This window comes from Cydia fagiglandana, chromosome 8 (genome assembly GCF_963556715.1).
Source record: "Cydia fagiglandana chromosome 8, ilCydFagi1.1, whole genome shotgun sequence".
In the NCBI taxonomy this organism is placed as follows: Eukaryota; Metazoa; Arthropoda; class Insecta; order Lepidoptera; family Tortricidae; genus Cydia; species Cydia fagiglandana.
Window position 1 is genome coordinate 21383251 of NC_085939.1, and position 24115 is coordinate 21407365.

The 24115-nt window shown below is 42.9% G+C and overlaps 1 protein-coding gene and 2 long non-coding RNA genes across 3 annotated transcripts in view; 2 read left to right on the forward strand and 1 right to left on the reverse strand.

Annotated features, from left to right (window-relative positions):
- The window catches only part of LOC134666865 (uncharacterized), a 53709-nt gene extending 52752 nt beyond the window's left edge, over positions 1-957 (reverse strand). Inside the window, exon 1 of the long non-coding RNA XR_010098563.1 lies at positions 885-957. This is a non-coding gene — a long non-coding RNA (uncharacterized LOC134666865). The remainder of the gene's footprint in view (positions 1-884) is intronic.
- Positions 958-4005: 3048 nt separating this feature from the next.
- Positions 4006-18017, forward strand: LOC134666734 (E3 ubiquitin-protein ligase TM129). Its single transcript, XM_063523979.1, has 6 exons — positions 4006-4542; positions 4665-4794; positions 16544-16680; positions 16906-17023; positions 17286-17407; positions 17855-18017. Exons 1-6 carry the CDS (start codon positions 4130-4132, stop codon positions 18015-18017), a joined length of 1083 nt encoding a protein of 360 aa, XP_063380049.1. The 5' UTR covers positions 4006-4129.
- A 3245-nt stretch (positions 18018-21262) lies between these two features.
- LOC134666858 (uncharacterized) lies at positions 21263-23932 on the forward strand. The gene is made up of 2 exons (XR_010098556.1): positions 21263-21298; positions 21875-23932. It is a non-coding gene; the product is annotated as an uncharacterized LOC134666858 (long non-coding RNA).
- Positions 23933-24115: the final 183 nt, after the last annotated feature.

Sequence of the window (24115 nt, forward strand, 5' to 3'; positions counted from 1 at the left end):
CTCACTAGGAGAAGAACGATAACTCCATACAAAAAAATGTCCCCAAACGTTTATACGTTTATACTAGTAGCGCCTTCGTTGTGTACCAAACACTAAAGACAACCGGTTTAGCCTGGCGGGTATTGGTATTATAGGTATATAGTAATTCTGTTAATAAACATATTTGTTATCTTCATATCACGAAATATATGAAAGATGCAAATAAACCCTTGTTTGTGGTATTATCAATTGATTTAAATAAAAGGCATGTTTATACAGTAGAGTCCGGTTAGTACCACTCCGCATATAACAACCAACCGCTTATAGCGACGTAAGTATAGGCACTTGTTTGGTTTTAGTACAAGCTACTATGAAAGTACAACCGTTTATAACGACTCCGCTTATAACGACCGACTGCTTTTAACGACGGAAATTGACACAAAATCCGTCCGTCAAGTCCGGTTACAACGACGAGCGACGTAGTTTTTAACCGACTTCCAAATCTCAAAGAAGGAGGTTATCAATTCGGTTGTATGTTTTTTTTTATTTTTTTTATTTTTTTTTATGTTTGTTACTCCATAACTCCGTCATTACTGGACCGATTTTGAAAATTCTTTTTTTGATTGAATGTATATGCATACAGATTGGTCCCGTTTTTGTCAAAACCCAGTTCTGATGATGGGATCCATGAGGAATCGAGGGAACTCCTCAAATCTTAAAGGCACACACATAGTGATTTTTGGTTTTTTATCAACGAATCAAGCATATACATCCAAAAAAGTGACATTTGATGAAGTGGAACTGCTGATGATGATCAGAACGGAACTCTTCAACGACGCATAGTTCACGGTTGGCGATTTGTCCTCTTCGTTATGTTTGTTAAGCAAGTTAAGTTTTTAAGACACATTTTTGTCAAGCTCGAGTTCTGATGATGGGATCCATGAGGAATCAAGGGAACTCCTCAAATCTTAAAGGCATGCGTATAGAGATTTTTGTATTTACATCAGAAAATCAAGCATTTTCATTAAAAACTGTCGCATTTGATGAAGTGGAACTGCTGATGATGATCAGAACAGAACTCTTCAACGACGCATAGTTCACGTTTGGCGATTTTTCCTCTTCGTTATGTTCGTTAAGCAAGTTAAGTTTTTAAGCCACACTTTTGTCAAGCTCGAGTTCTGATGATGGGATCCATAAGGAATCGAGGGAACTCCTCAAATCTTAAAGGCATACGTATAGAATTTTCTGTATTTTCATCATAAAATCAAGCACTTACATTAAAAACTGTCGCATTTGATGAAGTGGAACTGCTGATGATGACCAAAACAGAACTCTTCAACGACGCATGGTACACGTCTGGTGATTACGAATTTCGACTTTGACTTGGACTGGGACCCGGACTCGGACTCATACCCGGACCCGGACCTGGACTCGGATCCAAATTCGGATCCGGACTCGGACCCGGACTCGGATCCTGACTCGGACCCGGACTCGGACCCGGACTCGGACTCGGACTCGGACCCGGACTCGGACCCGGACCTTGGCCCGGAAAACCACTATGATACCTTAACTAAATAAACCACTATGATTACCTACCATAAAATTTAGGTATAAAGTATGATGATGCCAATCTTACTAACCCCTCCCGCTTAAACCCCCGTACACCGCACCGCATGCGCCATTAAGTGGGTTAGGTTAGGTTTGAACTGCGATCCTCACAGAACCGAACAAGGGTTAGGTTAGGTTGAAACTGCGAGCCTTACAGAAACGGAATGCTACTTGAAAAGTGGGTTTGATTAGGTTCGAACTGCTATCCTCACAGAACCGAACTGCTATCTGAGAAGTGGGTTAGGTTAGGCTAGAACTACGACCCTTATGGCTCCTCTACACGATGGGCCAACGCCGGCCACTCCAAGGGACGCATTTATGCGTTAGAGGGAGCAAGTAATATTGCTATCTCTTTCTACCGCATGGCTGCGTCCCTTGGAGTGGCCGGCGTTGGCCCATCCTGTAGAGGAGCCATTACAGAAGCGAAATGCTAGTAGAAAAATGGGTGGTTTTACCTCCTTTTCTACATAGTGTACTATCTACTATAATCTTTCACCGGCCCCCAAAGAAGTCGGTTTTTTTTTCTTATTACGAATAAATTGTTGGTAAGAAGCTTACTCCGTCTAGCGCACCTAACTCCCCTCCCCCCTTTTGCCTATACGGAGCGAGATGAAATAGTCATGTGACTTTTCGTAAACTTGCAAACTAAATAAAACCAACTCCCATTTTTTAATTGAGCTTAAACTTCACACACATAATTATGAAAGTTGGGTAACAATGCAATATTTTGGTAGGTACCTTCGAGCTGATCTGATGATGGACACAGAAAGTGGCCATAGGAACTGTGTGATGATAAAACAACGTCATCTTGATTAGATCTCCAGACAGAAGAATTACGACTTTTTATTTTACGGGATTCGAGTAATTTGCGGATGACGAGTGAGTACACGTACCTTGAAAAGTGGCTTCTTCTAACTAAACACACAAGTCTCTCCATTTTGGCAAGGTGTCGTAATACTAACGTAAAAAAATATTTTTAAAGAAATGTTTTCTTATTTCTTTGATTGTCGCATACGTATTAATAAATACAAAATGATTTTTGATTAAAAAAAATATATGTAAATTGGCAGTTCGTTTTGTACGACTTCCGGTTAGTACGACGTAATATCATCGGTCCCTTGGGCGTCGTTATAACCGGACTCTACTGTATTTATAATATTGTATTATTTATTAAAAAAATGTTTTACTTATAGAAATATACACTGAAAACTGGCATCTTAATAAAAAATAGACATTAATAAAGCGCATTCACAAAGTTTTCATAATTATACAAATAACATTAGGCATGCCTACCTATTACACTTTACACACAGATACACTACACTTTACACACGGCATTTTACACAGATTTCCAACTTGTATTGATACATTTCTTCACGGTTAATTAAATACGCTTTCCAGATGCGTTATGACTCGGTTCCTTCTGAACCCACTAAAGCTGTATAAATTTCACTCTGGCTGCTTCAACAGCCGTTGCTCCGCATTTAGCACATTTTCTATGTGCATTGCTGTAATCTATGTAGGTACAGACTTACAGTCTTAATTAAGTGGTTGTACCGCTACGTTGTATTTATTATTTAAAGATTTAATAAATACAATTTTCGTTATGAACTTTAACGTGACTTTAACCACAGCAGTTGGACAGAGTCATTGACAAATATATATTTTTTATTATGGTAGTTAGACGTACCTACCCTCCATATATTTTATGAACATTGATAAAGACAGTTGGATGCAAATATTCATTATAAAACTTAATCGCGTGTAATTAAGTTTTAAGCGTTTTAAGTCCCGTTTTATGATTAATTATGTATAAAATACGTGATAATTTAAATCAGAGTTGGGAGCAATGTTGCTGTAGAAAAATGTTTTTATTTTTATTACTCGCAACTTTTTCTCTGAGGCGCACATAGAAGCTTCAGGCGCACACATGCGCAATTATTTAGGGACATAACTTTCTTAGGAAGTGAACAGGCCTTGATTTTAGGTCGGTTCCAAATATTAAAAACGCTCGCAGTAGTCAAACGTAGCCGGAGTCGCCGATAGGAGAATACAGACTAACGAACGAACGTTTTAACGCCCATATGGAGGACGTAACTCGTGAATGTAGGTTTACAGCCATGACACTTAGCTTTTGCAGATTCCGCATTGACAGGTGTGGAGACCAGAGAATCATACCGTTTACTGCAAATAATTTTAATAAGTAAAGATTGGCCTTTATAATACCATACTTTTTGGGAAATGTCATAAACTGGTAACATTGATAGCTCCAAGATATTTCAGATATTGAATTAACTGTAGTAGTCACCAACAAGAACATTCGGTTGCTCTAATAAAAAGTCACAATCCGAACCAAAACCAATCAGCTGCAGCTGTCACTGTCATTATTTTGACATTGACATTGAGTGCTCCAAAATACTTCAAAAATACGATACGCATCCTTCTTCGTTTTTATTACCTTTACAAGGCAAATTAATCTTTAAAATCAAATAAGTTTATACAATTTAGTATTTACCAATGAATTAATATTTTGATTATAACAATGGACGTGCTAATAACTCTAGTCTACCTGCTTTTCTCAATATGCGTGGTGTACCCTCCTACCGAGTTCGTCTCGGCCGGTTTCACGATAGCCCAACTCTTCGAGAGCTACCTCGGCTCCGAGAACGTAAACTTCGTGGGTTACCACATGAAGCGGATAACTATAACTGCTTTGATACACTCGGCGTTGCCTATGGGCTATATTCTGTGTTTGTATTTCGGTGGCGAGCGTAGTGCGTGGTTACTGGCGGGGTTCGCGGGCACGGCGATCCTGCCGCTGCTCATGGTGTATAAGATAGTGTGTTGGTGGGAGAGCAAGACAAAGCACCCGGCCGTGGCGCCGCTGATCCCGTACGTGACGGAGGGTAGTGACTGGAGGGTGGTCGCTGCGCAATTGAATACAGAATTTAGAGGGTAAACGAAGACACAATGTGTGAATTATTATTATCAAAACGAAGTTGAGGGTTCCTTTTCCTATTCATATAGTGAAGTAAGATGAAGTAAAGTTTAACAACTTATAGCTCTTTGTATAACAGTGTGGACAAGGTGTCCCTCCCGCTGACGGCGACCAGCAAGCTGGTGGCGACGGAGACGTGGCTCATCAAAGTCACTTCCTACAACCTGTTTGTCATCAAACAGAGTGACTGTGGTCTTGTCGCTACTGATGTGAGTTACTGTTGTTACAGTGTTTTGATATACATTCTTAAGGTTATATGTCAATATCTACATAGGTACCTACAACTATATAAAAATACAGAATCTATACTCATATATATATCTCTACAATTTATTTGAAAACCAATTTACTATTAGGACTGGGAAGATAATAATTGTTTAAAATGATAAGTAATAAGTTTAGTGAAAATCGCAAGGTTGTTATTATGTTTATAATTTATAGTTAAATCAGGGACCGTTACCGGTATTCTGACTACAGGTTATTATTGAGGTATAACCGGTGTAATTTGAATTTGGGTATTTATATCACTTAAGCTCCGAATAGAGGTATTCGAATACCGGTATTCAATAGTGTTATCGGTTTAGCCAATTGACAACAAATACCACTATTTGATAGTTTACTCCTAAAGCTATTACCGGTAATAAGTAAGTGCCAATACCGGTTGTAGTAGTACCACGATTCGTTCCTTCGCTACTCGTCAAGGACGTTGTCCGGCCCGCTTGTAAAGTTGTAAATACTTAAGATTCGGATCTTAGAATGCCCGTTTTCATGTTGCTGGTGAAATTAGCTGTTAGGTGATGATTTTGACGAATACATTTTTAATAGCGTTCATTTGATTCTTTTAATTGTTTTTTAATTGTTGATTTAATTGTATTTTATTATGTATGTAGTTTATAAGGGGTCCCTTTGTTTCCCATAAAGTTTTAAGTCATAATGTATTGTTTGTCATATTATCGTTAGTCATAAAACTGAAACCATTAACTTTTCAGGATTTTCGTAAAGATATTCTATAGATAGGATAGGTTAGGTTAGCTTTGTTTTGTGACAATCCTGAAAAGTTACGCGTTTCTGAGAAAAACCAATTATGACTAACGGAAATTCGGACAAACAATACATTATGACTTAAAACTATTTGGGAAACAATAGAGACCCAGTTTATAATCTCAAAGATATGAGCGCTGATTAGACGTGCGCGCCGCCGCCATAAGGAGTACGCGCGCCGCCGCCGCCGCCGGTAGTTTAAAATTCGCGCCGAATATTTTTTTATAAGACAGTATTATGCAGCGTTAAAATATGTAATAGGTTATAGTCCGATAAGAAATAGTTGAAAATTATTGCGGGCGCCACTTCCTACGTAACTCTCACATTTTTGACGTAAAATACTTACTTAAAAATGGCAATAATTACGTACTTACGGAATTTTTCTGGTTATATAATTGAATTTCTACTATTTTATGTCGCACCAACACCATACTAAGTCATTTTTTGTCTTATTACAACGTAATGAACCAAATAGATAAAAAAATATTATTACGGATTTTTTTTCCTGTGCGTTCATCAAGACATCAAGAGACAGACCCGATTTCATTTAAGAAAGTTCTTACGAAAATATTGATAAAATTACATGCATTATTGTATACCATTGTTCAGATGTTGCTGCATCCTACGATACCCCGCTAAGTTTGATTTAATGTTAATAAAATGACGCCACCCATACAACCATATCCAGTCGCCGTTACGACGCGGTGTAGACACATCTTGTGTCGACACCGTCTGTTTCGGTCACAATTCCAGTCGCAGAGTCGTCGCCGTGTCGACACAGTTACCAGAAATGGGGAAGGGTCGACACATGACACAAAGTGACATAAAGTGTGGTCGCCGTGTGCACACATTGTTTCGGGTTTGCGACTACTTTATGCCAAAATCATTCGTTCATTCGTTCATTTTGTTCCTGTCAAATGGAAACTGTCAGATGTAAAAATAGTTAAATAAAAATAAGTGACATTAATACGCCATCTCTAAAACGGATTACAAGACGTAATTATATATTGTTTGCATTTATATTACAATAGGACTTAAATTATTATGGGGAATTAAACTGCTCGAGTGATTTGATAAACTAAGTGTAATATAATCAACGCGCCACCACATTGTTTTAGTTTAGCCGGAAATGAAATTGTTTACTTCTCAGTGCTTGTGTTCATAAATGTATTATTTGATGCATTTTTAGTACTTCGATGCGTATACTATACTTAAATAACAGAAATAACGCTTTACATACTACGAAACTTGTTAATTATGATGTATAAATATGGTTTAAGGCTGAGAAATATTGCAGTCACAAAGTAGTCGCAAATGTTTCGACTTTGTGTCGACTCTGTGTAGACACATGACACGCGCTGTCAAAAGTAATAACAAAGTTACTGGATTTGCAAAATGGCTCCTTGTGTTCATTTGTTTTCAGATATTCTCAAAGTGTAAAAATGACGTGGTCAGAGATGGGACTTAATAGATTAACTGTTTATTCGACTAATTAATGGAATAAAAAAAGTTAATCCTCAAATTTTAATCACGATTAGTTTAGTCGACCTAACATAGATTGAAATTGAATTAATCTGAACATTAATCGAATAAATTATCGATTAAATCTCGGTTGGAAGTTTACAGGGGGCCATTTTTGTACGTAAAAATAATAGAAATGTCTTGCATGCAGATGGTAGCCAAACACTTTGTCATAAAAGTCGAGATGGGTGTCGATTGATAGGTTTTAGGGAGTGCCGATTTCGAAAATGATGACCATTTTGGAATCCAAAATGGCGGCCATGCACTGTGTCATAAAAGTCGTCATGGATGTCGTTTTATACGTTTTAGGGGGCCCCAATTTTGAAAATGATGACCATTTTGGAATCCAAAATGGCGGCCATGCACTATGCCATAAAAGTCGTCAGGGGTGTCGTTTTATAGGTTTTAGGAGGCGCAGATTTCAAAAATGATGACCATTTTGGATTCCAAGATGGCGGCCATGCACTATGTCATAAAAGTCGTCATGGATGTCGTTTTATAGGTTTTAGGGGGCCCCGATTTAGAAAATGATGACCATTTTGAAATCCAAAATGGCGGCCATGCACTATGTAATAAAAGTCGTCATGGGTGTCGTTTTATAGGTTTTGGGGGGCGCAGATTTAGAAAATGATGACCATTTTAGATTCCAAAATGGTGGCCATGCACTATGTCATAAAAGTCGTCATGGGTGTCGTTTTATAGGTTTTAAGGGGCGCAGATTTCGAAAACGATGACCAATTTGGATTCCAAGATGGCGGCCATGCACTATGTCATAAAAGTCGTCATGGATGTCGTTTTATAGGTTTTCTTTCGAAAATGATGACCATTTTGGAATCCAGAATGGCGGCCATGCACTATGTCATAAAAGTCGTCATGGGTGTCGTTTTATAGGTTTTGGGGGGCGCAGATTTCGAAAACGATGACCATTTTGGATTCCAACATGGCGGCCATGCACTATGTCATAAAAGTCGTGATGGATGTCGTTTTGTAGGTTTTAGGGGACGCAGATTTCGAAAATGATGGCCATTATGGAATCCAAAATGGCGGCCACGTACTATGTCATAAAAGTTGTCATGGGTGTCGTTTTATAGGTTTTAAGGGGCCCTGATTTCGAAAATGATGACCATTTTGGAATCCAAAATGGCGGCCATGCAGTATGTCATTAAAGTCGTCATGGCTGTCGTTTTATAGGTTTTAGGGAGCGCAGATTTCGAAAATAATAACGATTTTGGAATCGAAGATGGCGGCCATGCACTATGTTAAAAGTCGACATGGATGTCGTTTTGTTGGTCATGGTCATCATTTTCGAAATCTGCTCTTCCTAACACCTATAAATCAACATCTATGACGGCTTATATGACAAAGTGCACGGCAGATATCTTGGAATCCAAAATGGTCATCATTTTCGAATTCTGCACTCCCTGAAACCTATAAAACGATATCCATGACGACTTTTATGACAAAGTGCACGGCACACATCTTGGATTCCAAACTGGTCATCATTTTCGAAATCGGCACTTCCTAAAACCTATAAAACGATATTCATGACGACTTTTATGACAAAATACGTAGCGGCCATCTTGGATTATAAACTGATCATCGTTTTCGAATTCTGCACTCCCTAAAACCTATAAATCGACATCCGTGACGACGCAAGTTATCTTTATTTTCAGATCTAACAAATTGCTACAGAATACAAAGGACAAAAAAAGAAGCGAGGATGTAATGAAACAAGCAAAAATACAGATGATTCCTCGACGCAATGGGATGCTTCTTAAATTGTGTCCAGATTTTTTTGTCATAAAAGTTTTTATTTTTCACGTATTACTCTCACAAGTTCCGTGACATTTCGACCTTGTAATTTTTTAAGTAAATGTTTTTGTTTATCTGTGAGGATCTCACTAGAATAATATAATCAAGGTATGTTTATATTTGATAATTGAAATAGTAACGCAAAAAAAAATATATTTGTGTCTTATATTCCTGCCGAAGACTTTTATTTTTCCTTTTCCTTCTACACAAGTTTGGTCAAGTAATAAGAATTTAGGGCTCTCAATTTTATTTTGACTTCTACAACAGTAAAGCTACGAGGCCATGTTTGGTATCGTTTTCGTATAAATTCGCAGTACCAAATTTAGTTATGGTATCACATTGACACCATTCCAAAGTAAAAACATATAAACTTACTTTCTTTTAAACTCCTCTTCACGCTTAAACTGCTGAACAGTTTTAATTTAAATTTAGTACACATATATTTTGAGTCCCGAGACAGGACATAATAAGTTATCTCAAAAATCATCCTTCAAAGGTGTGAAATGAGGTGTAGGGGGGAATTCAGAATTGACTTCTTGAAGGTAATACCTCAAAAGCAAAAAACGGAATCCTTATAGGATCACTCGTGCGTCTGTATGTCTGTCTGTCTGAATACAGAAAATAGTTTAGGTTTGAAGTCATGTTTTTTTTTAATCATTTTTAACTAAATCAAAGATGTAGACCATCCCAAATTTAATATAAATCGGTTCAGCGGTTATTGATTTCCCGTACAAATTTCCGCGCCACTTTTCACACCTTCAAAAGATGATTTTGGTTATAAGATCTATCCTATATCCTGTTCCGGGACGCAAACTATTTCTATACCAAATTTCAACAAAATCGGTTCAGCGGTTAAGCGTCAAGAGGAGTTTAAAAAAAACCGACCAAGTGCGAGTCGGACTCGCGTATTAAGGGTTACATTAAGTCCGACTCGCGCTTGACTGCACATTTCTAATAGGTTTTCCTGTCATCTATAGGTAAAGAACTATTTTCTGTATTCAGACAGACAGACATACAGACGCACGAGTGATCCTATAAGGATTCCGTTTTTTGCTTTTGAGGTACGGAACCCTAAAAAGATTTTTTTAATTTTGTGGAATGGTTTCAATGTGATACCTTAAATGGATTCAGCAACCCAGATTTATAGGAAAACGATACCATACACGGCCTAGCACCTTCACTGATGTAGATATATCAAGATAAAATTGAGAGCCCTAAATAAACTTTCAAGATCTCAAAAACTATTCAACATATCGAAAAAATTGACTGAATAAACTTGTAACAAATTAAATTAACTTTCATTTGGTATAAGTGGCCATGTCGCTAAGATGCATAGTTTCCGAGATATAATCGAAAAACCGGAAAATGGGACATTCAAAGCCCCCTCTTTTCCCCCCTCTCAAGGGCTACGGCCGGGGACTTTTGATATGTTCACCTCCTAACTTGTCCAAACCAAGTTACAGAGTCAAAAATTGTGTTCCGAGCATTTCCCTCTACAACTTTTTTGAGCATTCGTTGGCTGACCTAAGTAGCTTATTGCATTTCTTTAAAAACTTTTCTGTAAAAGGTTGACGGGTGTTGGGTGTTTATATGGTTTTGGTCGATTATTATCATTTGCATCGCCCATGATGACTTACGAGCACACGAGACACTAATAGTAGTTTGACAAACCTTGGTTTTCAAGAGGTATTTTATATTGACATTTGCTGTCACAAATTTGCTGTCAGATTTAGTCGCAAACCGCACGCAAAGTGCACACAAATGTGTCGACACCTTGTTACGGAAAAGTGTACACACGGCGACGACACTTTGTTTCGAAACAATTCTAGACACATTGTGTGGACTCTGTTACGACACATCTGACATTTAGTTACCACTTTGATGATTCTGCGACTGGAATGGTTATATGGGCAATGACTGGTAAAATTTTACCACCTACGAGCTATAAACTTTTTGGAAAAATATAAAAATAGTAGGTTTTACTTTAGTTCATAACATAAGTTGACATTATCAGTAAGTGTATTTGTAATTAAAAGCAATTATTCTATAATAATTTAAAAAAAAACATGATATTGACAAAAAAAAACCTTATGCATATAAAGTACATACTGTATATTCGGCAACGTCCAAAATACTAGACGTCTTTTCATTATGCAGCGTATCTTTTTATTTACACCGAACCTGGCAACATCCAACATATTTGTTATACCTATGTTTTTTTCGAAACTATTATAAATAGATTTTTTTCATGATTTTTCTACAATAAACAACCACATACCTAATAAGATAATAACACCGAAAAAATGATACTAACACAGTTTTTTAAGATTTTTTCCCTTGTCGATTTAAGGGTTAAGCATGACTTTTCATTATACGTCTTAATATTGAAAAGTTGAAAAATTCCACGCCGCCGCCGTGGATTTTTTGGTGGCGCGCCGTTGCCCAATTATTTTCGACCGGCGCGCACGTCTAGCGCCGCCCGATAGGCATTTAGCCGGCGACGGTTCGCCGGTCAAAATTAGTTGGCGGTGGCGGCGAATCGGCGGCGTAGCCTTGAAAACTTGGTTTATGCGAAGAGAATTCAAACCTTTTAATTTCAAGGATTATTTATTGAATTATGGTAGGAAAAAAGTTTTTCATGCCATGAACTGTAGATAAGCAGCACAATGAACATCTTTATATTGTGAGGTTACTGTTAATTGAATTTATCACTAATTCACTACACCTTATAAAACAAAGTCTCCCGCCGCGTCTGTCTGTAACTATATGAATGTATGTTCACGATGAACTCAAAACCTACTCAACTGATTTTCAAGCGGATTTCAGCTATCAATAGAAAGATTTTTGAGGAAGCTTTAGTTTAGGTGTACAATTTGTTAAGGTTTTGTGTTATCCGTGCGAAGTCAGTGCGGGTAGCTATAGTCAAATATAATAGTTATTATATGTACGTATCGCCAGGAGAGGTGAATGATTACACACACTGCTCGCACAGAGTACCTACTAATCGCAAAAATAGTATGAATGAATCAATGAGTGAATGCGACTTAAACGTACGATATTAAAAGCCTATAAAAAAAACCTTCAAGAAACTTTTTTACAGTTGATATCAACTTGATATTGGTACGAAATACGGAAGCCTAAAAAGAATATTAATTTCAAAATCTCACTGTCATTACATGATTTTGTTGTTGTGTGCGTGACTTCAACTATCGTGCTCATACCTTTACATTCAATTGTTGAGGATATGTTCTGGAATAGACGTATTAGGTTAGACTCCATATCACCTATTTCTTATTCATTGACATTGCCTGGCCACCAAATCGCTAACTACTGCCACATGTTTAGCTTAAGCATAGACAAGAGAAAGCATGCAGTCTAATATATATTAGCCAAAAAAGTTATATATCCGAACTTAATATAAGGTGCTAACAAATTAGCTACCAATATTTTTACAGCTGATAATACTCGACTCCTGGAGTATATTTAAGTATGAAACATTTAGGTTTTATGATGTTCTTTGAGAAAATTGGAAAACAAATTTGCTACGTAAAAACACCCTGTTAATGAGATAATTAAATGAGACCTCTTTTTAACTGGCCACTTCACGTTGATAAATGAAATGACACGTTGATGATAATGACATTTAACACAAACAATTGTTGGCAAAACAGAAAGTGTTAAACATCTTGTCAGTTAAATCTTAGACAAATATAGTAAGCATAGAGTGCTCACTCCATACACCAGTTTTGGTACCAAAAAGACTATTATTTTCGTAATTGACATTTAGCATCGAGTAGCGGAATTATCAGTACCGCTACTTGATACTAGATGTCTCAAATGTTGCGACTCACGAAAATTGTATTGAACAACTATTTACAACTAATATTAAAGCAGAAGGAGTTGAAAATAAGTTCCAGTTAATCCTTGTTTAATATTAGCTGAAAGTTGTTGAGCATTAGACTTTTCGGTCGGTGCAACATCTATTGTCAAGTAGCAGTACTGATAATTCCGTTACTCGATACTAATGTTGACTACGAAAAGAATAGTATTTTTGGTACCAAAACTGATGTATGGAGTGAGCATGAGCACTCTATGTCTTCTTCTTCTTCTTCCGGCCTTATCCCACTTTTATTTGGGGTCGGCTCTCCTAATCAATTTTCTCCAGTTATATCTGTTCCGGGTCGTCGTTGGATCTATATTCTTATTCTCTAGGTCTTTCCTAACTACAGACATCCATGTAAGTCGGGGTCGTCCACTCCTTTTCGGTTCTTTCATGCACTCTAGCACCTTTCTAGTCATGTGGTCCTCCGGCCTTCTCATGACATGACCGTACCATCGGAGTCGTGTTTCCGTTAGCTTGTCCTGTATGGGTCTTATTTTGAACGAGCCTCTTATGTAACGGTTCGGCACTTTGTCCACGAGTGTCACTCCTGCAGACCACCTAAGCATTCGCATTTCAGCGACGTGAAGTTGGTCGGATTGTTGCTTCTTGAGAGGCCAGCATTCGGCGCCATATAACATTGCTGGTCTGACAGCGGTTTTGTACACTTTTCCCTTTACGCGGATGGGCATCCTCGGGTCACAGAGTACTCCTGTAAGCTCCCTCCACTTTTGCCAGCCCGTACTTTTACGATGCGCTACGTCGTTGTCTATGTAGCCGTCCTTGGTTATTACACTGCCTAGGTACTTAAAGTTTTGCACAGTTTTAAGCGCAGTATTTTGTAGGTGTAGGGTGTGTTGGGCTTGTCCGTTGGCAAAATTGCAGTGCATATATTCAGTTTTCTCTCTGCTTATTCTCAATCCCGCTTTTTCTAGGGCTGACCTCCAGCTTTCCAGCGTTCTTTGGAGTGTTCTTGGCTCTTCATCTATGAGGACAATATCGTCTGCGTATAGAAGGTTCCAAGGTGTTGGTTTCTGGATATTAGACGTGAGGTAGTCCATAACGAGGTTAAATAAAAGCGGGCTGAGAGCTGACCCTTGGTGAACTCCAACATTTACGTGAAACTCATCACCCATTCCCGCTGAACATCTTACTTTTGTGGTGGCGTTCCTGTACATGTCAACTATCATCCGTATGTAACATTCGGGGACCCTCTGGTACCGCAACGCCTGCCAAATCAGAGGTCTCGGGATTCGGTCGAACGCTTTTTCCAGGTCTATAAAGACCATGTGTAAGTCTTTCTTGTTGTCCCTGTAGGCTTCCATTAAAATACGGATGGTGTGGATTGCGTCGGTTGTTGATTTCCCGGTGACAAAGCCGCACTGATTTTCTGTCACTGATGTTAGTTTGCGAAGTCTTTGGTCCAGAACTCGTTCCCAAATCTTAAAACTGTGTGATAGCCATACGTCGGACTCCAGCGGGCATTTTCGTGGCATGTCAGAATGATAGGTAAGGTTCGCAAATCAATCAATTCACTTTCGAGTATTTGTACTTAGTATTTGGTACCTAGTATTTATAATGTAACAAATAAAGCAAATCTTTCTATTGATTAGACGGCACTCTACCAACAAATATAAGTATGAACAACAGTCATAATGACGCATGCCATGTCAGCTATTTATTTGTTTTTTAAGTGGCCACTTCAGTGGGCTATCACTATCAGTCATCACTTCAAAGAGTATTTACATATTAAAGATGAATAAATGATAACGGGTAACTAATTTAATTAACTATGTTACAAATACTAGGTACATTATAATACTCGTAAGTTAAGATTTTTTTGTAAACCTTACCTTGCCCTCAAACTGCCCCCTATAGTCCGACGTTTGGTGATAGCAGTTTGATGGCACGGTAGTTCCCACACAACCTTATATCGCCTTTATTTTTATAAAATGGCACTAGGAAGCTCTTCCTCCATGCCTCAGGAATGCCATCCAATGGAAATTTGTTAAAAAGACTTGTCAAAAAGTACACTCCGGTGTCACCCAATTTCTTCCACAGTTCGGCTGGTAGGTTGTCCGGGCCAACGGCTTTGTTGTTTGCCATTTTACTAACAGCTGCCTTGACTTCGTCAGATGTAATGATTGGCCACGGTCCTTTGACTATTGGTAGCTGAGCAATTGGTTCGCATGGGTATGTCTCATTCAGCAAGTTTGAGTAATACTCTTTCCACCTCTTGTTTATCTCCTTATCAGATGTAAGGATGGTTCCTTGGAGATCCTTTATATACTTGACTGCCTTGGTATCGCGAGCGTCTTGATGTCTCTGTTTGGCGATTTTAAAGATCTGTTTATCGTTTTTGGCATTTTCAAGCATATTATAGAGGCCCTCCCTATTCTTTGCCCTGGCACTTTGCATGAGCACTCTATGTATTTTTTCTTTATGTGGTTAAATGCACGTAATGATTATTTTTAATTAATTTTATTAATATAATTTTAATTTATTTTTTTGTTCGGTAAATAAAACAAAAATATGATTTGAAAAGTTTTCTTGATTTCTATTTAAAGTTAACTGTTTTTATATAAAGTACCATCTCTTAAAATATCGATACCTACAGCTTGGCAAAAAAGAGTAGAAATTAAAAAGTGGCAACATTGTAGTGTCGTCCCTTTCAAACCAATTTATATAAGAAAACGGGACGACACTACAGTGTTGCCACTTTTTAATTTCTACTCTTTTTGCCAAGCTGTAATTTGTTAGCACCTTATATAAAAGCAATGAATTCCGGATCAAACTAATCTGCATACCATTTGCAACGACAACGTGTGTAAATATCATCGTTAATGTCAAATTTCTATGAAAATATGACGTTTATATTATAATAACACTCCCTCACTTTGTTCTGTTCAAATCGGTGCAAAGTTAGCTTAGACAGACTCTAGTATCTAACAAGGTCACGCCGATGCCACGGCGATAGCGCAGTGTCGGCAGCGGCGACGCGAAAATTTTGGCGGCGGCGGCGGCGCGAAAATTTTGATGGCGGCGGCGGCGCGCCGGCGCGGCGCTCATATTTCATATGTAAATGTTTTCTGGGGTTAATTCTTTTCATTAATTCATTCATTAACCTCGTGCTTTGAAACGGTCGCAATTTCGAACCACTTGCTACGCTCGTGGTTAAATTATGAAATATTTCGCTTGTACTGCGATCAATATTAGCATGAGGACTTAACAACAACTTTAACCTCTTGTCGCAAAGTTTTTGGTTACTCTTTGATCAAGTGCAATGAATACCGGTATTAAATACGATAACCATTACCGGTATACTGAATACCTGTTATTATTGAGGTATTAATGAATACCGGTATTTCATTATGTCAATTAGTGTAGTTTAGCGATAAAGACAAAAACGGAATGACAGCAATACCTCTAATTCGAATATAGGTATAACATTTTAACCGGTATTCGTTTGACAGTTTATATACAGGTATTTAATAAAACCGGTTATACGGTCCCTGAGTTAAATCTTCTTATACATAATTCTTCTTTTCAGATGGCATTGACCTCATGATTTAACACTAGGTCAAAAATGTCAAAATCAAATTATAGCAGAAAATATAAATCAGATTGTTTAAAATATATTGATTAAATGATTCTTTTGCTAGTTCACTGTCAACATCAATTAATTTAAATAATTTCATGTACAGACAGACATCCCCGACCTCACGGCATCCATAGAAGAAGAGACACAGTATGTGAACATACAAGTAGTGCCGTCTCGAGATGATGTAGCTGCCTTCAAGTTCAGAATCACCACTCAGGCCCTACGTGACTTGCAGCCAAGGTTGGTTAATGCTTACTTTATTCAGATAACTGGGCTCATATGATACCTATAAAGGCTTAGGGCGACCGCTAGCTGGTGCAGGTGTGTGGAGCGGCTTAACGAAAAATATTATAGCAGTAATATTATACTTACGCAGACACCTTTATCCTAAAGTTGTTTTCAGATTGTATTTGGCCGTCACTGTCCGTTTGATGCTGACTGCAGCTAACTGGTCTGTTCGTGCAGGTTGTCGCAGACGGTGCGTGTGCCGGCCCACGTCTCCCTCCTGCCTTCGCTGGTGGAGCGTTTCGTGGCAGTCTTTAACCAGCATGTAGAGCAGAACCCTGTCTACTACGTGGACGAGGTAACCGAACATTCCTCATATAAGCTCGTATTAGTATCTGAACAATGTTGTTACCCGAGGTTCTAATTTTAGTTTGTAGAGAGCCAGTAAGTTCTCAGTAAGACTCAATAAACTTGGAAAATATTGTATTTTTGTAATTGTTTTAATATTTGTTATAATATTGTGTTTTATTATTTGTTAAATGTTAAATGTAACCTATTTCTTGTAGGGAAATAATTTGTTTTGCCAAGCTGTTTGAAACTAGTGTTTGTGTGTACGTCAGGAGCTAGAAGTATGCATCGGCTGCATGCAGGCCCCTGCCGATGTGAAACTGCGCAAGCGCTGCCACTCGCCGCCCGCGCACCTCGTCGGGGGCCCTCCCGAGTGCCAACAATGCAATTGCAGGTGGGATCGCTACTTTACTTTTACCAACAAGGCTAGTCTAGTCTAAGTTTGCCAGCCAGAAAACGACTTTAATGTTTATACATTTAGGATCGAATTTCGATTGCCATTTCGGACGCATTATCGCGTCTGTATGCAGTCAATGGTAAAATGGTAACTGGTAATGGTGGCAGCTTTTTGAAGTCTCGAATATTTACCTCGCGTTTTGTACATAATATTAAATCACACAAACGCGTCTACCGCGATATAATCTCATCGATCACAATAATAATTGATAATTTGATTGATTTTTTTTATTTTTTCATTCATATTAACACTAGAAATATCGTCGCTCGAAAGGTGTGCCTCTTTGTTATACATATTTCCCTAGGAATTAGACATTTACGGTGACGTTACTACATAGTGTAAGTTGTATGTAGAGGGGTGGTGTCGGTGTGATTGTATCGGCAGAGTGCTGTGGTGCGCGTCGTGCATGGCGCGCTGGTGGGCGGCGCGCGCCTCGGCGGCGGGCGCGGCGCCCGACACGTGGCTCTCCTCCCGGGGGAGCTGCCCCGTCTGCCGCGCCGTCTGCTGTCTGCTGGACGTGTGCCCCGCCAGAAGGTACGCATCATGACTCGCGCCTCGGCGGCGGGCGCGGCGCCCGACACGTGGCTCTCCTCCCGGGGGAGCTGCCCCGTCTGCCGCGCCGTCTGCTGTCTGCTGGACGTGTGCCCCGCCAGAAGGTACGCATCATGACTCGCGCCTCGGCGGCGGGCGCGGCGCCCGACACGTGGCTCTCCTCCCGGGGGAGCTGCCCCGTCTGCCGCGCCGTCTGCTGTCTGCTGGACGTGTGCCCCGCCAGAAGGTACGCATCATGACTCGCGCCTCGGCGGCGGGCGCGGCGCCCGACACGTGGCTCTCCTCCCGGGGGAGCTGCCCCGTCTGCCGCGCCGTCTGCTGTCTGCTGGACGTGTGCCCCGCCAGAAGGTACGCATCATGACTCGCGCCTCGGCGGCGGGCGCGGCGCCCGACACGTGGCTCTCCTCCCGGGGGAGCTGCCCCGTCTGCCGCGCCGTCTGCTGTCTGCTGGACGTGTGCCCCGCCAGAAGGTACGCATCATGACTCGCGCCTCGGCGGCGGGCGCGGCGCCCGACACGTGGCTCTCCTCCCGGGGGAGCTGCCCCGTCTGCCGCGCCGTCTGCTGTCTGCTGGACGTGTGCCCCGCCAGAAGGTACGCATCATGACTCGCGCCTCGGCGGCGGGCGCGGCGCCCGACACGTGGCTCTCCTCCCGGGGGAGCTGCCCCGTCTGCCGCGCCGTCTGCTGTCTGCTGGACGTGTGCCCCGCCAGAAGGTACGCATCATGACTCGCGCCTCGGCGGCGGGCGCGGCGCCCGACACGTGGCTCTCCTCCCGGGGGAGCTGCCCCGTCTGCCGCGCCGTCTGCTGTCTGCTGGACGTGTGCCTCGCCAGAAGGTACGCATCATGACTCGCGCCTCGGCGGCGGGCGCGGCGCCCGACACGTGGCTCTCCTCCCGGGGGAGCTGCCCCGTCTGCCGCGCCGTCTGCTGTCTGCTGGACGTGTGCCCCGCCAGAAGGTACGCATCATGACTCGCGCCTCGGCGGCGGGCGCGGCGCCCGACACGTGGCTCTCCTCCCGGGGGAGCTGCCCCGTCTGCCGCGCCGTCTGCTGTCTGCTGGACGTGTGCCCCGCCAGAAGGTACGCATCATGACTCGCGCCTCGGCGGCGGGCGCGGCGCCCGACACGTGGCTCTCCTCCCGGGGGAGCTGCCCCGTCTGCCGCGCCGTCTGCTGTCTGCTGGACGTGTGCCCCGCCAGAAGGTACGCATCATGACTCGCGCCTCGGCGGCGGGCGCGGCGCCCGACACGTGGCTCTCCTCCCGGGGGAGCTGCCCCGTCTGCCGCGCCGTCTGCTGTCTGCTGGACGTGTGCCCCGCCAGAAGGTACGCATCATGACTCGCGCCTCGGCGGCGGGCGCGGCGCCCGACACGTGGCTCTCCTCCCGGGGGAGCTGCCCCGTCTGCCGCGCCGTCTGCTGTCTGCTGGACGTGTGCCCCGCCAGAAGGTACGCATCATGACTCGCGCCTCGGCGGCGGGCGCGGCGCCCGACACGTGGCTCTCCTCCCGGGGGAGCTGCCCCGTCTGCCGCGCCGTCTGCTGTCTGCTGGACGTGTGCCCCGCCAGAAGGTACGCATCATGACTCGCGCCTCGGCGGCGGGCGCGGCGCCCGACACGTGGCTCTCCTCCCGGGGGAGCTGCCCCGTCTGCCGCGCCGTCTGCTGTCTGCTGGACGTGTGCCCCGCCAGAAGGTACGCATCATGACTCGCGCCTCGGCGGCGGGCGCGGCGCCCGACACGTGGCTCTCCTCCCGGGGGAGCTGCCCCGTCTGCCGCGCCGTCTGCTGTCTGCTGGACGTGTGCCCCGCCAGAAGGTACGCATCATGACTCGCGCCTCGGCGGCGGGCGCGGCGCCCGACACGTGGCTCTCCTCCCGGGGGAGCTGCCCCGTCTGCCGCGCCGTCTGCTGTCTGCTGGACGTGTGCCCCGCCAGAAGGTACGCATCATGACTCGCGCCTCGGCGGCGGGCGCGGCGCCCGACACGTGGCTCTCCTCCCGGGGGAGCTGCCCCGTCTGCCGCGCCGTCTGCTGTCTGCTGGACGTGTGCCCCGCCAGAAGGTACGCATCATGACTCGCGCCTCGGCGGCGGGCGCGGCGCCCGACACGTGGCTCTCCTCCCGGGGGAGCTGCCCCGTCTGCCGCGCCGTCTGCTGTCTGCTGGACGTGTGCCCCGCCAGAAGGTACGCATCATGACTCGCGCCTCGGCGGCGGGCGCGGCGCCCGACACGTGGCTCTCCTCCCGGGGGAGCTGCCCCGTCTGCCGCGCCGTCTGCTGTCTGCTGGACGTGTGCCCCGCCAGAAGGTACGCATCATGACTCGCGCCTCGGCGGCGGGCGCGGCGCCCGACACGTGGCTCTCCTCCCGGGGGAGCTGCCCCGTCTGCCGCGCCGTCTGCTGTCTGCTGGACGTGTGCCCCGCCAGAAGGTACGCATCATGACTCGCGCCTCGGCGGCGGGCGCGGCGCCCGACACGTGGCTCTCCTCCCGGGGGAGCTGCCCCGTCTGCCGCGCCGTCTGCTGTCTGCTGGACGTGTGCCCCGCCAGAAGGTACGCATCATGACTCGCGCCTCGGCGGCGGGCGCGGCGCCCGACACGTGGCTCTCCTCCCGGGGGAGCTGCCCCGTCTGCCGCGCCGTCTGCTGTCTGCTGGACGTGTGCCCCGCCAGAAGGTACGCATCATGACTCGCGCCTCGGCGGCGGGCGCGGCGCCCGACACGTGGCTCTCCTCCCGGGGGAGCTGCCCCGTCTGCCGCGCCGTCTGCTGTCTGCTGGACGTGTGCCCCGCCAGAAGGTACGCATCATGACTCGCGCCTCGGCGGCGGGCGCGGCGCCCGACACGTGGCTCTCCTCCCGGGGGAGCTGCCCCGTCTGCCGCGCCGTCTGCTGTCTGCTGGACGTGTGCCCCGCCAGAAGGTACGCATCATGACTCGCGCCTCGGCGGCGGGCGCGGCGCCCGACACGTGGCTCTCCTCCCGGGGGAGCTGCCCCGTCTGCCGCGCCGTCTGCTGTCTGCTGGACGTGTGCCCCGCCAGAAGGTACGCATCATGACTCGCGCCTCGGCGGCGGGCGCGGCGCCCGACACGTGGCTCTCCTCCCGGGGGAGCTGCCCCGTCTGCCGCGCCGTCTGCTGTCTGCTGGACGTGTGCCCCGCCAGAAGGTACGCATCATGACTCGCGCCTCGGCGGCGGGCGCGGCGCCCGACACGTGGCTCTCCTCCCGGGGGAGCTGCCCCGTCTGCCGCGCCGTCTGCTGTCTGCTGGACGTGTGCCCCGCCAGAAGGTACGCATCATGACTTACGAACTTTGACTACGAAATTATACTAAGATAAGTACCTACCTTGGATCCTCAGATAAGTATCAGTTTTTATCATGATTAGAACAAATTTTCGTTCAGACGTACCGTTTTCAATCTACAAGCAAGAAAGACAAACCGAACCGAAAAAGAGTAAAAATGTAATACAGCCCTCCGGAGATGGAGCAAAACTCGAATTTACCTACACCCATTTAGGAGCAAAGGAAGGTATTAAAACGATTTCCAGCTTGCTGGGAATTAATTCTTCGAAGAAATGAATGAATGAATGAATGAATGATACTTTTATTGGAAACACACATACACAACAACATTAATAAAATAGGCTTAAATCTAGGTAAATTTAAAGTTACAGTGCTGCGAGAGGTTCCAAAAAGGATAACACTCAGCATGTGTCGCAGCACATGAGTAGTGTTACGACGCTAATTTTCAGTGTACCCATTGACACGTATCTAATTTGATTGGCGTATTTTAAAATAAGTATAAATGAAACAATGTAAGTTTTCAATAGTGTAGTTAAATATGCGTTACACATTTTTTTTGCAGACGGACGGACAGCTAAGTGCACTGCAATTATCTGATATCAACTTTATTACTGAATGTACCCTTTCCAATTAGAAAACATTATTGTTTTTATACCTATGTACAAATATGTATAGGTCATCAAAATATATAACTTTTTTTCAATGATATACGTAATTGTTGTGGTCGAATGTATATGTGGACTTTAATCGTACTACAGACAATCAGATATACACATACAGCGTGGGTCATAGGAGCAATATTTTTTAAAATGACCGTTTGAAATAAATTTGTTGGAATTTTGGTAATCTCATTATGAAATATCAAGAAATTAATTTAATTTGTCTTTTATATTATTTTATGTGCAATTTTATTATTATTTGTCGTGTTCCTAACGTGTCCGACGTTAGGAACACTCTAATATGTGTATGTGTAAGGTGTATACTCTAATAGAGTTGTAGATTTCCTAAAAATAGTAAAAATTACGAAACTAAGGGCCACTTGCACCGGTCACAAACCCGGGGTTAACTGGTAAATCCTGTATTTGCCATGGTTACCAGTACAATTTGACACTGGGTTAACAGTTTAACCGGTTAACCCCGGGTTAGTGGAATGGTGCAAGTGACGCTAAGTAATTAAAATTTTGTATAGTATATTATATTGTTTTACAGCGGACTATCATATCCGTATAATTGATAATATAAGATTATAGAATGAAGTGTACCTATTGTAACTTTATGTTTTCTACTTAAGTTTGATTTGTCAATGTAGGTACTTATGATTGTATTTACTTTAATTAACGTATCATACATATTAGCTAAACATTTATGTAAATGCGTGGTGATAGGATGAATTAATGTGAAGATGGTTTGATTTGATGCATGTTTTACTAGACAATTTTATATAATTACTAAGAGCCCATCAACGTGCACACTAGCGCCACTGCTAAATAATCGTGATTATTTAAATATAACGAAAAATATTTAAAAAAAAGCGGCGAAGTGCGAGTCGGTCTCGCCCATGAAGGGTTCCGTAGCAGCAAGTAACAAAATAAAATTGCGGTTTACGGTTTATGACGTATTAAAAAAAACTACTTACTAGATCTCGTTCAAACCAATTTTCGGTGGAAGTTTGCATAGTAATGTACAGCATATTTTTTTTTGTTTTATAATTCTCTTATTTTAGAAGTTACAGGGGGGGGGGGGACACATTTTACCACTTTGGAAGTGTCTCTCTCGCAAACTATTCAGTTTAGAAAAAAATTATATTAGAAACCTCAATATAATTTTTGAAGACCTATCCATAAATACCCCACACGTATGGGTTTGATAAAAAAAATTGAGTTTTATTTCTAAGTATGGGGAACCCCTAAAATTTATTGTTTTTTTTTTCTATTTTTGTGTGAAAATCTTAATGCGGTTCACAGGGTACATCTACTTACCAAGTTTCAACAGTATACTTCTTATAGTTCAGGAAAAAAGTGGCTGTGACATACGGACGGACAGACAGACAGACAGACATGACGAATCCATTTCGGTTTCGTTTTTTTGCCATTTGGCTACGGAACCCTAAAAAGGGGGCCGCTTCGTACTGTATTTTGTATTTAAGTACCTTTTGAATACATCACACTAGTTTTTATGTTGCTGGATTCATCAATCTATGCGTCCAATCCAAACGGCCGTTTTTGATTTGAGTTTCTAGCAACATACAAACTAGTTTGATGTACTTATTCAAAAGATACTTAAGTAAATACAAAATAAAGTACGTAGTGGCCCCCTTTTATAAATATTTTTCGTTAAATTTAAATAATCACGATTATTTTGCAGTGGCGCTAGTGTGCACGTTGATGGACTCTTAATAAACGTATCTTCCATCTAGAAACTATGTAGTGTATTCCTGTCGTGTACGAAACCCGCGCACCGATGGTAATTCTAATTATTGACTAAGTAGTTTAGGTACTATGTTATACAATCAGACTGCAATCAGATTAATCCATTTGCTTATTTTATTGGTATTAGTTATTTTAAACCTGCGTGCGTTATGACGAAGTATCAGTGTTTTTACAATATACAAATACAAAAACGCATTGTCTTTTTATTTCACTCGTACAGCGAACACACTTAATCTTTTGTATTGCATTAAGGTGAAATAAATGGCCTAATTGGCCAGGTTCCTCACCGTGTCAACGATTGTCCGTGGTCATTCAATATCAAATTTGTAAGTAATGGGTGAACAAACCATACCATACCCCGGGGCTTTGCGTGC

What these genes read in the sequence shown, in the direction of transcription:
- LOC134666734 (XM_063523979.1), top strand. Translation starts at nt 4,130, where the DNA reads ATGGACGTGCTAATAACTCTAGTCTACCTGCTTTTCTCAATATGCGTG. An exon ending in GTGGTCTTGTCGCTACTGAT is followed by an intron (nt 4,795 to 16,543) that starts GTGAGTTACTGT and finishes TTTCATGTACAG; the next exon opens with ACAGACATCCCCGACCTCAC. An exon ending in CTACGTGACTTGCAGCCAAG is followed by an intron (nt 16,681 to 16,905) that starts GTTGGTTAATGC and finishes CTGTTCGTGCAG; the next exon opens with GTTGTCGCAGACGGTGCGTG.